Consider the following 15,187-nt stretch of genomic DNA (forward strand, 5'->3'; position numbering starts at 1 on the left):
ACTGGACACTGAGTGAAGCTGTGCGATTTGAGCATGGTTAACTACTTCATTGAACGTGGGCCCAAAACACGAGCATTGAGCATGAGTGAGACGTTAGCAACACGGGCAGAGCAAATCAAGTGATATAAAGCGTAAAGACTCTGTTATGATCATACAAACCCACATGTATATATAGGAGCATGAAGTCTTTGCAACCGTTCATTAACTAGAAAAAGAAAGGATTACTAAACGTCTGAAAGTGAAACCCACTTACACAATTGGCTACTGGACTCCCTACATATTTCAGATACCAAGAAACTGGAAAATCCACCATGGGACTGTGGAAAACAACAATTGTGGAACACAAGAGACAAATGGATAGGCACAACTGGGGGCTGCTGTCCTCAAGGTATTCAGTACCTTTGTTAATGATGTGTAATTGTGATGTGTTATTGGTTCCAGAAATGTATTTACAGCCTGAAGACATCAGTACTGTAGAAACCACACAAGGGGCTTTAACGACCTGTAGATGAAAACTTGCAATTCTTGTAATGAAAATCAGGTGTTAACTTTCTGACATATCCCTAGTGAGCCCATCGTATATGGGAAGAGAACAGGAAGAGTGGAATAATGTCATATCACAGTTATCTGAATACACCTAGAGTGGGGCATATCACAAGTTTGGTTCTCCAGTGGTGACTTTGTAGGAATAATTATCCCACCTCGCCCACCAGGGCCCTTGTGTGTGCACATGTGGTGGAAAGTCTCTCTCTGTGCAGTATCCCATTACTAACAGCAGGGAGCACCTCGGTGCACAGGGATGTGTGTCTGCGCCATATCTCACTTCTGTCACCAGGGGACATCTGTGTGTATGGGCACCCTTGGCACTATCCCACTACTGCCACCAAAGTGTACCACATGCCCAGGGGAGCAGGGTGGGGATAGTGTGTAGGGGTGTCAGTGTCCCCGTTTCCCCATTTGCTAAGTGACACTTTGTCGGGGTGTGTGTGGGGCTGCGGATTAACAGGGAGGGGGAAGTCGGGGGGTGATGACACGGGGAGGAGGGCATGCTGGGGAGGGAGAAGCATGGAGTGAAATCACCCAGAATTGTATAATAAAAGCCAGTGGAAATGCAGGTGTCAGCACTGCCAGGCAGGGGAGGGGGAACAGACCGGGGGGTGGGTGGGGTGGGAGCCAGAAGGGGGCAAACAGCACAGATGTGCCAGCTGTTGGGTGTGATTTCAGTGTGGTCTGAATTGTCCATCCCTCCCCCGCCCACCCACCCTCCATCCATCCCTCCCCCACACACCCCTCCCTCCCCCCATTCCTCACCACACACAAACCTGGTGCATGCAGAGCGCGGCGGACTCACCCCATCCCGTTTGCAGCCTGTTGACATCGGTGTAAATGAATCTGGTACGACAGCCTGGCAAGAACAACCGGCTTTTCAAAGGAGCGCTGTCGGCAGGGGTTTTCTAGCACGTTCTAGGCCCGTGGCGAACGAGCCCACGTTACACCACACACTGAAGGTGTGGAGCGGGCACACACGCAAGCTAGAGCCGACAACACTGCCGAGACAACGCAGACTGAACTGTAACAACACTTCTGTGACCAGTGTAACTGGAGCCCGGCGTGCGGAGTGAGGGGGCGGGCTGGGCCTTCGGAAAGGAAACGGACGTGCTGTAATGAGCCACGGACGAACGGCGTTCGAGGGCGAAAGGAGAACCGAGGTTCGGTTTCTACTCCCAAAGGGCTGGATTCTGATCCCAGCCGCCCCGGGGTCAAACCGGCGTCACCCCCTGACTGCAGTGGGGTCAGGGCCGGATTCTGATCCCAGCTCCCCTTGGGTCAACCCAGAGCGATGCCACGTGACACCCACTGCAAAACTCTGAAGGCCAATAAACAGAACCCAGCATTTATTATTGTTTAAAAACATTGTGTTTTAAATCGAGTCTCGTGGTTTTTAAGCAGACTCTGTTCCCCCGGGATAAATCCAAAGCCAAGTGAAGTTAGCGTAGACCAGGGGCTCTCAGACTTTTGTCCTGGTGACCCCTTTCACACAGCAAGCCTCTGAGTGTGACCCCCCCGATACATTAAAAACCCTTTTTCATATATTTAACACCATTACAAATACCGGAGGCAAAGCGGGGTTTGGAGTGGAGGCTGACAGCTCACAACCCCCCATGTAATAACCTCACGGCCCCTGGAGGGGTCCCGACCCCCAGTTTAAGAAATCCTGGCGTAGCATATTTAACTGCAGACACGAGCCCAAGTGTCTGTGTTGGGCGAAGAAGATACTCGCAGCTCCCTGTCCCGGCTGTTTTCCTTCCTTCAGGTGTTTGAACTTTTCAAAGTCGTTCTGATGCTCCCTTCTAAAGGCGTCGAGCTCCCGCGCCCGTTGGACAAAGGGTCCCAGGCCTTGGGGCTTGGCCAGGTCGTAGCACAGCTGCAGGTACCGTTCTGGGCTGCATCTCATCAGCCTCACCTCCAGTCTGAGCATCTCCAGCCCCAGGTTCCTCAGGGAATTCTCTTCCTCAGTCCGGTGCCAGTCGAAGAAATTAATGGAAGGCAGGAAGTAACTGGGCAGGTGTTTCTTCTCCAGGCAGAACTCCAGCACTTTCAGCAGGGTCCCCACAGCATCCGGCAACGTGGCCCAGTGCTCTGTCTCTGGGTTGAGGTCAGAAGCCCAAAACAGGACCATCTGCAAGAGAAGGAGAAGTTACTCACCATGTGCAGCAACTGGAGTTCTCCCAGAACCAGGCCCCGACGGTGCTGCACTTCAGGTGCGCACCCCCCCCGCGCCCCCCGCGCCTTCGAGCAGAGATTTTTGGTAGCAGCGCCTGTTCTGCCCGTGCGTGAGCTCCACACATCCTTGTGCCCCATATCGAGATACCTAGAGATGTGCGGACAAACCGCCCTCAGTTCCTTCTCTACCGTGACGTCCCACAAGCCCAGAGGTTCTCAAACTGGGGGGTCAGGACCCCTCAGGGGGTCGTGAGGTTATTATGTGGGGGGGTCGCGAGCTGTCAGCCTCCACCCCAAACCCCATTTTGCCTCCAGCATTTACAATGGTGTTAAATATATTAAAAAGTGTTTTTAATGTATAAGAGGGGTCACACTCAGAGGCTTGCTGTGTGAAAGGGTCACCAGGACAAAAGTTCGAGAATCCCTGCACAAGATGAAACATTTTCTGTCTTGTTTTCGATCCCTTTCCTAATAGTCTCTAACACACAGGTAGCCTTTTTGACGGCTGCTGCGCACTGAGGGGAAGTTTTCAGAGGACTATCCACAGTGACCAACATCTCTTTCTCGAGTGGTAATAGCGAATTGAGAGCCCATTGTTATGTATTTATAGTTGGGATTATGTTTTCCAACGTGCGTTACTTTGCACTTATCAATGTTGATAAGTCACCCAGTTTTGTGACATCCCCTGTAATTCTTTGCAGCCAGCTTTGGGCTTAATTATCCTGAATAATTTTGCCACTTTACTATTTACCCCCTTTTCCAGATCATTAATGAATATGTTGAGCAGCACAGGTCCCAGTACAGATCCTTGGGGGACCCTGTTGTTTCCCTCTCTCCATTGCTCCACCTCTGCTCGTTAGCCAGGGTGCTAGTCTTCTGGTCCTCTTACTGTCTTTTCGGATTTGGGGTATACGGTTAGTCTGCACCTCTGTTATGGTGTTTTAAACAGTCCCCATGTTGCTTGCAGGAATTTCACTCTTGTACAGCTCCTTTGAATTTCCATCTAACTAATTGCCTCATTTTTGTGTCGTTCCCCCATTAGAGTTAAATGTTGCAGTGGTGGGGTCTTGTTTTTAATGATCCCCCTAAATGTAATTGCATTATGGTCACTATTACTGAGCGGTTCAACTAGATTCACCTCTTGGACCAAAGACTGAAAATCCTTGCACAGGGCAATGAGAGGCTCTAATAGCCACCAAACGAACTCCGACGGGACTCACAGAAAGACCTGATTTCTCTAAATTCATCAGATAATCAAGAACATCGGAGAGGGAAGAATGAACCGGTGAAAACTGTCACTGGGGACACCAAGGGTAAAATCTCTTCCGTTTCTGAAGGTAAGTGCTGCTAGTAGAGATCTTTGTATCTGTTTTATCTCTGCTGAGCAGGAAACCTCTGTCCCTGAGAGCCACTGAGAAGCCAGGCTCTGAACCAGAGAATGGCCACTCTGGGGCGGAGAGACCGACTGGAGTCCTGGAGCAGCAGACAGGAAACGACCAGACGCTGCAGCTGGACCAGAAGTGAGACGAATCAGGTCAGAGAACCAGACCTGGCTCGAGTGAGTTGGTGCAGCTAGAGTGACTCTGTCTCGTTTGATCTTGTTCAGAATCAATAGTGTCAGAGGATATGCACGAAGAAGAGCTCTTGTCCAAGGAATGAGGAAGGCGTCTCCCAAGGATTGATAACCCAGACCTCCTCTCGAACAGAATTTCTTGCACTTTCTGTTGGCGGTGGTCGGAGAGAGGTCAACTTCTGGAAACCCTCAGGTCAGGAAAATCTGGTTGGGATTTGAGGGGACTGAGGTCAACAGGGCACTGTTTTCACTCAGAGGCCAATGTCCAAGGGGTACCTGGGCCCGGACCCAAGGCTGGTCAGAGGGAGAGCTCCATCGTGAAGAGCCTAAATTTAATCTCCAGCTTTTACAAGATCTCCTTTTAACCGCTGAGCGGATTTTGCACTTTGCTGGGATTTGGGGGTATCTCAGGCAGCGGCTACACTGGGAATGTCCGTCACTGACCGGGGAAGCTGGAATCCTGGGGATCCCGGCATACCAAGTCAGTGACAACCCCCAGAGCAAAAACCTCTCAGACTGGAGGGGAATGGGCAGGCAGAGGAGGGAGGGGGCAAGGGGAACATTAAACGGAACCCCCCCCCCAAGTATAAAGAAATAAATGAGGTGAGCTAAACAGCACCGCACTCTAATTGTAACTAAAACTGGAGGTTTGGCTAAGCTAAGCCAAGGTGAAGCGGACACGCTGGATGCTCCATCTTAGGCCATTAGGGGGTGGAGAAGGAATTGAGGGTGGTTCATCCGGGCACCTCTATATATCCTCGGTATGGGGCACGAGGATGTCTGGAGTGCGCGCTTGGCAGAATGGGCACTGCTACCCAAATTCTCCCAACAAAGGCATCTGGGGCGCATGGGCACCTGAGATGGAGAACCCAGAGTGAAACAGTTGGAAGAAGAAACACGCAGCTCTAACCACTAGACCCCACTCCCCTCCCAGAGCGGGAGAGAACCCAGGAGTCCTGGCTCCCAGCCCCGCCCCTGCTCTAACCACTAGACCCCACTCCCCTCCCAGAGCCGGGAGAGAACCCAGCCCTCTCTGCTCTCCCTCCCCTGTTGCTCTAACCGACTAGATCTTTCTCCCCTATACCCGTGGATGCTCCTATCACCCATTCCCCACCCCCTCCCACTCCGCCCTCTCTGTCAGAGTTACCTTCAGGTGGCAGGAGGTCAGGACTTTGCCGTACCGCGGCCCCCACTTCTCCATGTTGATTTGCTTCAGCAGCTGCAGGGCCTCCCGCCTCCACCCAGCACCATCGAGGTCAATGTCCCTGAGGAGTCGGGTCTCTGCCCGGGAGAAAGTGAGCCTGGGATGGGGTGGGGGAAATGGGACAGGGCTGAATGGGAGCACAGGCTCAGACAGACCCCCCATCCCAAACCTGCACCGAGGGGGGGGTGTCTTTGCCCACCCATGCTGGAGCGGATGAGCCCCCCTCTGTGTGTGTTTTTGTTGCCTTCTGCTAGAACAAACGAGATTTGCATTTTTACCTCCAATACAGATTCTTGGCCATCAGATCGGTCCCAGTTTTGTAAATGTCCATGATATTCCAGGTGGGGTTGATCCGCTCCGTGTCTTGCTCCTGGTCCCACCAGTCAGAGAGCCACCGGAGATCCTGCCGTGGCCAATCCATGGACATGTCCACTTTATTCTGGATGGTGGGCACCAGGTCTATAGACACAGCTTGGCCGTCCACCTCCAGGCTGAGCTGCACGGCAGAGCATTTTGCAAAGTCGCTCAGTCTAACGTTGCCTTGGAGAGGGCAAGACAGAGGAGTGGGAGTCAAAAGCCAACAGCTGACACAGGTCAAAGCTTTGCAGATCTGAGATGATGGAAGAACAAAGGTCAAGGGAATGAGGGCCAAGATCCCAGGACTCCTGGGTTCTATTGTCTTTCTTTGAGTCTCTGTGACGTTGTGTGACTAACTTCATCTCCATGGGCACATGGTGATTTAGTGGAAGAACCGAAGAGTGTAACCAAGAATCCCGACTCCTTAACCCCTAACTCTGGGAACTCCATTGTGCCAGAGATTAAGAAGGAACAGGGTAAAATTTCTCAGAAAACATCTCTGCCAGTGCAGAAAACATCTCGACCCGCAGCCCCCTGCTAGCCCAGCCCTGGGCTCCCCCCACAGCTCTGCCGGTGCCCCCCACTCCCGACCCGCAGCCCCCTGCTAGCCCAGCCCTGCCCCCCCAGCTCTGCCGGTGCCCCTCACTCCCGACCTGCAGGCCCTGCTAACCCAGCCCTGCCCACCAACCCAGCTCTGCCGGTGCCCCTCACTCCCGACCCGCAGCCCCCAGCCAGCCCAGCCCTGCCCCCCCCAGCTCTGTCGGTGCCCCTCACTCCCGACCTGCAGCCCCCTTTTAAATTTATTTCCCATTTTATCCTATTCAATTTAACAGTTTTCCCTTCTGCATTTCCCTCATAAGTGGTGCTTGTAATTTCTCCGCGTACAGAGCGCCGTATTGTATCTCTTTTATACTTACTAATGCCGGTAACAGGGTTTCTTCTCTCTAAAAACAGAGATGGGGCAAGAAAAGGTCTCGTTAAAATCTATTCCACTCAGATACTTGTACAGAAGGCTGATCGCAAAGGTAAAACTGGGAGAAAATGACGAGATTCCTGCAGGGTTGGAAGAAGTCAGATTTCTGTGTGTCGATATTAATCCAGTCTTGGCCAGCTCCCAGTTACAGCCACGGGTTGTCGGAAGGGCTGAAATCAACACGCACTGGAAATACGATCAGCTGGGCCTGTTCTTCACTCAGCAGTTCCACTGATTAAGCCCTTCGCTTACGGGGAGGATTTTTAACCCAGTAAAGAAGATCCCGACAACCCCGATGTGGATGCAGGGGAGGGACCCATTGGGACGCACCAGTCAGGGCTCCTGACCTACAGCCTCTGCTCTGCAAAAATCCAGGACATTTCCTGTTATTTCAGAAATTCACCCGGACAGAGAACGAAAACCCCGGACGTTTGGTAACCCTGGGAAAGGCAGGTTTGAAACAGTGAGCAGAGAAAACTGGTTTTCTGTTTGATTCCGACTGCGTTCAGGGAAACAGGACTTTATGCATAAACGCTGTCAACGAACAAGATTGCATCAAAGAAAATACTTGACTCTTATCATCAGTTTCTCCTCCTAACAGGAACAACCAACAGCTCCCCAGATTTGGTCAACTGCTCGGGTCAAAAGCCCTCCTGGTCGGGAATGACAAGATGGATCGATGCGGGGACCAGGACCCTGACTGCCATGGACCGGACGTTTTCCTTGAAAGCGCTCGCCATCTTGGAACTTGCTAACAGGGATAGCTAAAAAATCCAGCTCTGGAAGGAAGGAGACGGGTGCAAGGCCCGGGAGTAACTCACGCCCTGGCCTGTAGTATGGCCCAGGAAATACAGAGTTCGGGAAACGCCTGCACAGGGCTAATTCTGGCAATAGCCCCTGAGAACGACCCCCCGGCCCCCCAGCTGCAGTGACTGGGTTACATGTGGGGGAGGGATCTGCTGGAGCAGCGTGGGAGAGCCGGGACTGTGATATTACAATATCTGGGGAGCAGTTTGAGGAGCGTCACAGGGTTTATTTATCGGTTTAGTTACAGGCCTTGATTAATGAACGCAGCACCAATGGATTAACATTAAGCCAGACACTTACCCTCGGCCAGAGCATTCTCGACAAATTCATGGAACTTTCTAGCTACCAGGAATGGATCGATGCCGCTCCTCCAGAGATCCCTCTGAAAAGGGTGAAATTAAATTTATTCAGATGCTTTAATCCAAAATAAAAAGAAGCTGCGGTTCGGGAGTGAGGGGCACCGGCAGAGCTGGGGGGGGCAGGGCTGGGCTGGCAGGGGCTGCGGGTCGGGAGTGAGGGGCACCAGCAGAGCTGGGGGGGGCAGGGCTGGGCTAGCAGGGGCTGCGGGTCGGGAGTGAGGGGCACCGGCAGAGCTGGGGGGGGGGCAGGGCTGGGCTGGCAGGGGCTGCGAGTCGGGAGTGAGGGGCACCGGCAGAGTTGGGGGGGGCAGGGCTGGGCTGGCAGGGGCTGCGGGTCGGGAGTGAGGGGCACCGGCAGAGCTGGGGGGGGCAGGGCAGGGCTGGCAGGGGCTGCGGGTCGGGAGTGAGGGGCACCGGCAGAGCTGGGGGGGCAGGGCTGGGCTGGCAGGGGCTGCGGGTCGGGAGTGAGGGGCACCGGTAGAGCTGGGTGTGTGGATGACTCTGTAGGACACATTCTGATACGATCTCACTTACCCGTCGCCTGTTTATTTCTTTTATGTCTTCCTCCGTGAGGTCCAAGTCTAGAACCTTCCCATCCAAGATGTCTCTCAGGGTCACCTTGTTATAATCCACCACCAGCTTGTTCTCCCAGCGGTACACCGGCACCCCAGGCTTCAGGCTCAGCCAGGAAGGCAGGAAATGTAGCTCTGTGCCCGGGGGGCTGTAGAGGGTCCCCAGCAGGATCACGTTCGTCCTGTACTGGATGGGGGCCTGGAAGTCGTAGTCGCTGCTGCTGGACTCTGTCCGGACGTGGAGGTCCTGGGCTTGGCCGCCCACCAGGATGGCTTCTCCAGTGAACAGCTGCACATTCCACTCGTGCACCAGAGCCATGATCCTGCCAACCAGCGCTTGCACCAGCCGGCACTCCTGCTCCCTTCTCTGGTGTTCCCTTTGCTCGGGGTACACGTGGGTCCCCAAGAACCAGTCAAGGAACTCCTGGGCGACTGTACGAGACTCAGCCTGTTCCTCTTCCATTTCTCCTGGCCCCTGGGCCCCACCCTGGGATTCGCCAGCCATCCCCGGGGGGCACCGGTGGGTCCTGGCAGGGCTGAGCCCTCCTCAGTCACTGGGCAAACTCGTGCAGTTCAGCTCTGCACTTCTTGTAGGATGCTTCCTCTCCCGGCCGTAGCTGTTTCCTGGCTGTCGCTGAGCTGTGCGGTGGTGTGTATGTGTGTATGGGGGGAGGGGAGTACACTGGTTATCTGTGCCAGAGGGACCTTTGGCATCTGACTTACTGAAAATGACGCACCCATAATACTGTCATAGTGAAAGTGTCAGTCCGGAGATCAATTCCACTCGGACTCAGACTCACAGTTTCTAATCTGACTTCCTGTCTAACACAGGGTGTAGGATTGTGGTGCCTTTAAGGGCCGAGCTCCCAGCCTGGGATGCGGTGACGCTCGTATTGTGTTGCACAGCTGGCTGGAACCACACTGAGATAAAGCAGAGCTGTGGAGAGCGTCGAGCCGTCACTGACCACACCCGGTACCAGGAGCAAATGAACGAAGAACAGACGCCGGGGGGAAGGATGGAGCAATGAACAGCCCCACCAGAGTTAAAACTTTGTGGGACACTGGAGGTGGTTTGAACAGCGCTTCCCTCTGTATTGGCAACAATGGGATCCAGCGAACAGGAAGACATCCGAAGGTAGTGATAGTCGTGACAGGAGCTGGTCCTGGAGCAGCCGATGTGTTTCAGTTTCTCTGGCAGAGAGGCGAACGATGAAACGGGAGAGAAATTTGAGGTATAGCCAGGGTGACCAGACAGCAAATGTGAAAAATCAGGACGGGGGTAATAGGAGCCTATATAAGAAAAAGACGCAAAAATCGGGACTGTCCCTATAAAATCGGGACATCTGGTCACCCTAGGTATAGCGCACTCCTGTTTCATCCTTGTGAGGAGAGATGTTTTTACTCAGAGGTAGTGAGGGGAATCTAGCATTCAGGCCTGTCGATTTGCCTGAGATAGAATTTGGGGGTTTGTTGGCCCGTTTGACTTTTGATACGCTTATATCCTTACTAACGTGTGTGAACACAGAACAGAGACATGGGGTGTTGCATCTGCCCACAGCCAGATGGGGTTGATAGCACAATCCCACTAAACAGCGCACTGCCTGCACTTCCGACTCTGCCCTTCTGCTCTCTGTCGAGGGACAAGAACCGAGGGAGGCAGGGGAGCCCTACCAGGGTACAAAAAGAAGGAGGGAAAAAAACAGTCAAACAGCACGAGCAGAGGCACTGAGCAGCTCTGGAGAGAGCAGAGGTGCCGGGCTAAAGCTAAAACAAACCAGTGTAAATTCAGTGTAATGGAAATAACATACCTAGGAGAGACGTTCTCATGCCATGGTGTAGGAGTTCATCACTTGCCCCTTCGCCAACAGACAAGGGGGGTACAAACATTCCGAGAGCGCTACAATGTAAAGGTGTCCAAGGGACACGGGATGCAAATCATAATAAAGAGTCTGAGAAACAGATGGAATTGAAGAGGTCCCAGTCCTAGGTGCTAGGACAGTACAACTAAGTTGTCCATGGACACCTCCGCGGAGATATTGGCATAGTCCTTGTGACAGGTTGGGTCACAGAAACCCCTTGGGAACTGCCACCCGATGTGCCTAGACTACCTCTGAGCCTGTTTCCCCTGCCAGCTTGGGACTTCAGTGCCCTGCCTTGTTTGAGCCAGACACTCTAGCCTGCTGCAAACACAGACCCAGGTCTGAACCACGTCCCCCACAAGCTGCAGGCTTAACTGAAAACAGCTTAAGAAGTGCTCCTGCCTCCAGCACTCAGATACCCAGCTCCCATGGTCCAAACTGGAGACCAGTGACTTGTGTGTCGTGGGTACTAACAAAAACTGAGTGTCAATACACGCAAACAGAGCAGGAGGCTTTGGGCTTAGTTCAGGGGTGTAAAAGAATTTCATGTCTTTATTTATGGGAAGACCACGTAGCTGAAACTGACCACTGCCAGCCCCCCCCCTGCCCCCCAGAATACAGAGACTATATTTTCAGTTCCAAATGTATCCTTTGCTAATTGCTTCCAAACGTGGGAGAGGCTGGCTGGTTGGAAATACACTCGCTGCAATACTGGACAAAAGTGCAGTGGAGCAAAGTTCAGAGTTAGATTTTGTCCGTCACTCAGAATTTTAAAAGTCCCGTCCGGTCTCAGACAAAATGCGGACGGCGATTGCCAGAGCTACTGCTCGGGATGAAACCCTGCAGAAAGTAACGGAGGCTGTTAGCACAGGGCGTGGGAAAGCAGGTTCCCAGCCCCTATTATCAATACAAGGGGAGCTCTCCGCACTAGATGGCATTTTGTTAAAGGCGTTACAGAAAAATACATTAAAAAGGAGACATGAAGATCAGTTGGGGATTGAAAAACCTCAGATAAAGGCCAGAGCCCTTTTATGCCGGCCTCACATGAACAGTGATGTGGAGGAAACTGTCCAGAGTTGCTCTATGTGCCAAAAATACAGGCCAAGTCAAGCAAAAGAGCCCGTGTTGGTGGCACAGGAAAAAACTGGCCCCCTGGAACAAAGGAAGCCTAGATTTGTTTACACTGGCTGGAAAAAACCGTGTACTTGTCCTAGACTATAATTCTCACCTCCCCGAGATAACCTTACGAGAAGACACTAGGACTAAACGGGTCATGGCGCATATCAAATCTGTTTTTGCTAGACATGGTCTACCTGACACAGTAATGTCTGACAGTGGCTGCAGTTCAGTGGCCATGAGGTTACGCCGTCTGAAAATGTAACTGCAAATGGGGAATCATCATCAAACGCATCTGTTTCCAGTGGTGTGCCGCAGGGACGGTTCTTAGCCCCATGCTATTTAACATCTTTATAAATGACCCTAAGTGGCCCCCTCAAGGATTGAACTCACAACCCTGGATTTAGCAGGCCAATGCTCAAATGACCTAGAAGAAAACATAAAATCATCACTGATCAAGTTTGCAGATGACACAAAAAATTCGGGGAGTGGTAAACAACGAGGAGGATAGGACACTGATTCAGAGGGATCTAGATCACTTGGTCAACTGGGCGTAAGCCAACCCCGTGCATTTTAATACAGCGAAATGTAATGCATGTCTCTGGGCACAAAGACTGCAGGCCATACTTACAGGCTGGGGGACTCGCTCCTGGGAAGCAGAAACAGGGGAATCGCACGTGGGAGCAGAGAGGTTATTTGACCTCTGTATTTGGCCCTGGTGTCATCTCTGCTGGAATCCTGTGTCCAGTTCTGGTGCCCACCATTCAAGAAGGAGGTTGATAAATTGCAGAGGGTTCAGAGAAGAGCCAGGAGAATGATTAAAGAAATAGCTAGAAAATCTGCTGTCTAGTGACAGACTCAAAGAGCTCAGTCTACTTAGCTTCACAAGACGGTGAAGGGATGACTTGATCACAGTCTGTAAGTAGCTACATGGGGGGAAAGTATTTAATAATCAGCTCCTCAGTGTAGCCGAGAAAGGTCTAACACGAGCCGAAGGCTGGAAGTTGAGGCTAGACAAATTCTGACAATTTTAAAATCAAGACTGAAGGTTTTTCTCAAAGATCTGCTCCAGGAATGATTTTGGCCCGTGTTATACAGGAGGTCAGAATACATGATCACAATGAAGCTTAGAATCGATGAAGCTCTAAGTTGTTCCAATAGTCACTTGTTAACAATCTGCCCTTTATTTCAAGTCTAAACCTGCCCGGCTCCAACTTCCAGCCATTGGCTCTTCTTATTTCCACTGACGGGGGTCTGATCTCAGCCCCCCCAGGGTCAATCTGGAGTCACCCCTGATTGCAATGAGATCAGGGCTGGATTCTGATCTCAGCCCACCCCCCCCCCGGGTCAATCTAGAGTCACCCCTGATTGCAATGAGATCAGGACTGGATTCTGATCTCAGCCCCCCCCCCCCCAGGTCAATCTGGAGTCACCCCTGATTGCAATGAGATCAGGACTGGATTCTGATCTCAGCCCCTCCCCCCCCCCCAGGTCAATCTGGAGTCACCCCTGATTGCAATGAGATCAGGACTGGATTCTGATCTCAGCCCCCCCCCCCCCCCCCGGGTCAATCTGGAGTCACCCCTGATTGCAATGAGATCAGGGCTGGATTCTGATCTCAGCCCCCCCCCCCCCCCCCCCCCCCGGGTCAATCTGGAGTCACCCCTGATTGCAATGAGATCAGGGCTGGATTCTGATCTCGGGGATGCTGGGCTCATGCCAGAGTCACCCCATGTGAGCCCGACTTTCACAAAACCCAGAAGACCTATGAAAAGAACTTGAGACTATTTATTGTTCCGTATCTCAAGGGTTCGAAGTAAAAGATCCGTTCCCCCAGTGTAAATGCAGAGCAAGTGCAGACCCACTGGGGTCTGTCAGTTCAGATAAAAGCCCAACTATCGCTGTTGGGAGCGGAGGCTGCTCACAGCTCCGTGAAGAGGCTCGTGTCAAAAGATATCTTCAGGTGTTTGAACTCTTCAAAGTCGTTCTGATGCTCCCTTCTAAAGGCGTCGAGCTCCCGCGCCCATTGGACGAAGGGTCCCGGGCCTTGGGGCTTGGCCAGGTCGTAGCACAGCTGCAGGTACTGTTCTGGGCTGCATCTCATCAGCCCCACCTCCAGTCTGAGCGCCTCCAGCACCAGGTTCCTCAGGGAATTCTCCTCCTCAGTCCGGTGCCAGTCGAAGAAATTAATGGACGGCAGGAAGTAACTGGGCAGGTGTTTCTTCTCCAGGCAGAACTCCAGCACCTTCAGCAGGGTCCCCAGAGCATCCGGCTCCATGGCCCAGTTCTCTGTCTCTGGGCTGAGGTGGGAAGCCCAAAACAGGACCATCTGTAACAGAAACATGCAGCTCTAACCACTGGAGACTGCTACCCCCCACAACAAGGGCTAGAACCCAGGCGTCCTGGCTCCTGGCCTCCCTCCTCTAACCCACTCCCCTCGCAGAGCTGGGGAGAGAACTGAGGAATCCTGGCTCCCAGCCCCCCCCACTCTAATCTTCTACATCTTTCTCCCCTATATTCAAGGAGGCTCATATCACCCATTTTCCACCACCCCCCCGACTCCCCCGTCTGAGTCACCTTCAGGTGGTAGGAGGTCAGGACTTTGCCGTAGCGCGGTACCCACTTCTCCATGTTGATTTGCTTCAGCACCCGCAGCGCCTTCCGCCTGCACCCACCATCGGCGTCAATGTCCTTGAGGAACTGGGTCTCCACCAGGGAGAAGGTGAGCCTGGAGTGGGGTGGAGGGAAATGGGGCAGGGCTGAATGGGTCAGACAGACCCCCATCCCCAACCTGCACTGAGGGGGGGCCTGTGCACCCCCTGCTGGAGGGGATGAGCCCTGCTCTGTGTGCATTTGTGTTGCCTTCTGCTGCAACAAATGAGATTTGCATTTTTACCTCCAGTACGAATTCTTGGCCACCAGATCAGTCCCAGTGTTGTAAATTTCCTCGGTATTCCAGGTGGGTTTTCTCTGCTCAGTGCCCTGCTCCCGGTCCCACCAGTCGGAGAGCCACCTCAGATCCTGCTGCGGCCAATCCTTGGACATGTCCACTTTATTCCGGATGGTGGGCACCAGGTCTATAGACACAGCTTGGCCGTTCACCACTGCACTGAGCTGCACGGCTGGACTAATTGGTGTAATACCCACAGTGTTCTCCAGTCTAATATTGCCTTGGAGAGGGCAAGACAGAGGAGTGGGAGTCAACAGCCAACAGCTGACATAGGTCAAAGCTTTGCAGATCTGAGATGATGGCAGGGCAAAGATTAAGGGAATGAGGGCCAAGATCCTAGGACTCCTGGGTTCTCTCCCAGCTCTGGGAGGGGAGCAGGGTCTAGTGGTGAGAGCAGTGGGGGCTGCCAGCCAGCATTCCTGGCTTCTATTTCTGTGTCTCTCTGACATTGTGTAACTAACTTCATCTCCATGGGCATGTGGTGAGTTAGTGGAAGAGCTGAGACTAGAAACCAGGAATCCCGACTCCCTAACCCCTAACTCTGGGAACTCCATTGTGCGGGAGAGATTATGAAGGAACAGTGAAAAATTTCTCACCACACAGCTCTGCTGGTACCCCTTAATCCTCACCTCCAGCCCTGAGCTTCCCCCTTTATGTCCCCCAGCTCTGCCGATGCCCTGACCCACAGACTCC

The 15,187-nt window shown here is 52.9% G+C and overlaps 2 protein-coding genes across 2 annotated transcripts; both read right to left on the reverse strand.

Annotated features, from left to right (window-relative positions):
- Nucleotides 1–1,880: 1,880 nt before the first annotated feature.
- Nucleotides 1,881–11,128, reverse strand: LOC128837488 (uncharacterized). Its single transcript, XM_054028734.1, has 6 exons — nt 8,532–11,128; nt 7,939–8,020; nt 6,776–6,802; nt 5,780–6,041; nt 5,445–5,598; nt 1,881–2,680 (listed from the first exon to the last, which is right to left on the reverse strand). Exons 1-6 carry the CDS (start codon nt 9,072–9,074, stop codon nt 2,174–2,176), a joined length of 1,575 nt encoding a protein of 524 aa, XP_053884709.1. The 5' UTR covers nt 9,075–11,128; the 3' UTR covers nt 1,881–2,173.
- A 2,190-nt stretch (nt 11,129–13,318) lies between these two features.
- Nucleotides 13,319–15,160, reverse strand: LOC128836721 (uncharacterized). Its single transcript, XM_054027259.1, has 3 exons — nt 14,441–15,160; nt 14,122–14,272; nt 13,319–13,873 (listed from the first exon to the last, which is right to left on the reverse strand). Exons 1-3 carry the CDS (start codon nt 15,046–15,048, stop codon nt 13,466–13,468), a joined length of 1,167 nt encoding a protein of 388 aa, XP_053883234.1. The 5' UTR covers nt 15,049–15,160; the 3' UTR covers nt 13,319–13,465.
- Between the last annotated feature and the right edge of the window lie 27 nt (nt 15,161–15,187).

This window comes from Malaclemys terrapin, chromosome 4 (assembly GCF_027887155.1).
Source record: "Malaclemys terrapin pileata isolate rMalTer1 chromosome 4, rMalTer1.hap1, whole genome shotgun sequence".
NCBI lineage: Eukaryota > Metazoa > Chordata > Testudines > Emydidae > Malaclemys > Malaclemys terrapin.

Excerpts from the sequence above, each read along its gene's own strand:
- LOC128837488 (XM_054028734.1), bottom strand. The coding sequence starts at position 9,074 with ATGGCTGGCGAATCCCAGGGTGGGGCCCAGGGGCCAGGAGAAATGGAA. Across the intron at positions 8,021-8,531 it reads AAGAAATAAACAGGCGACGG|AGGGATCTCTGGAGGAGCGG; the intron begins GTAAGTGAGATC and ends CACCCTTTTCAG. Across the intron at positions 2,681-5,444 it reads TGACCTCCTGCCACCTGAAG|ATGGTCCTGTTTTGGGCTTC; the intron begins GTAACTCTGACA and ends CTTCTCTTGCAG.
- LOC128836721 (XM_054027259.1), bottom strand. The coding sequence starts at position 15,048 with ATGGAGTTCCCAGAGTTAGGGGTTAGGGAGTCGGGATTCCTGGTTTCT. Across the intron at positions 14,273-14,440 it reads GCCAAGAATTCGTACTGGAG|GCTCACCTTCTCCCTGGTGG; the intron begins GTAAAAATGCAA and ends ACCCCACTCCAG. Across the intron at positions 13,874-14,121 it reads TGACCTCCTACCACCTGAAG|ATGGTCCTGTTTTGGGCTTC; the intron begins GTGACTCAGACG and ends TTTCTGTTACAG.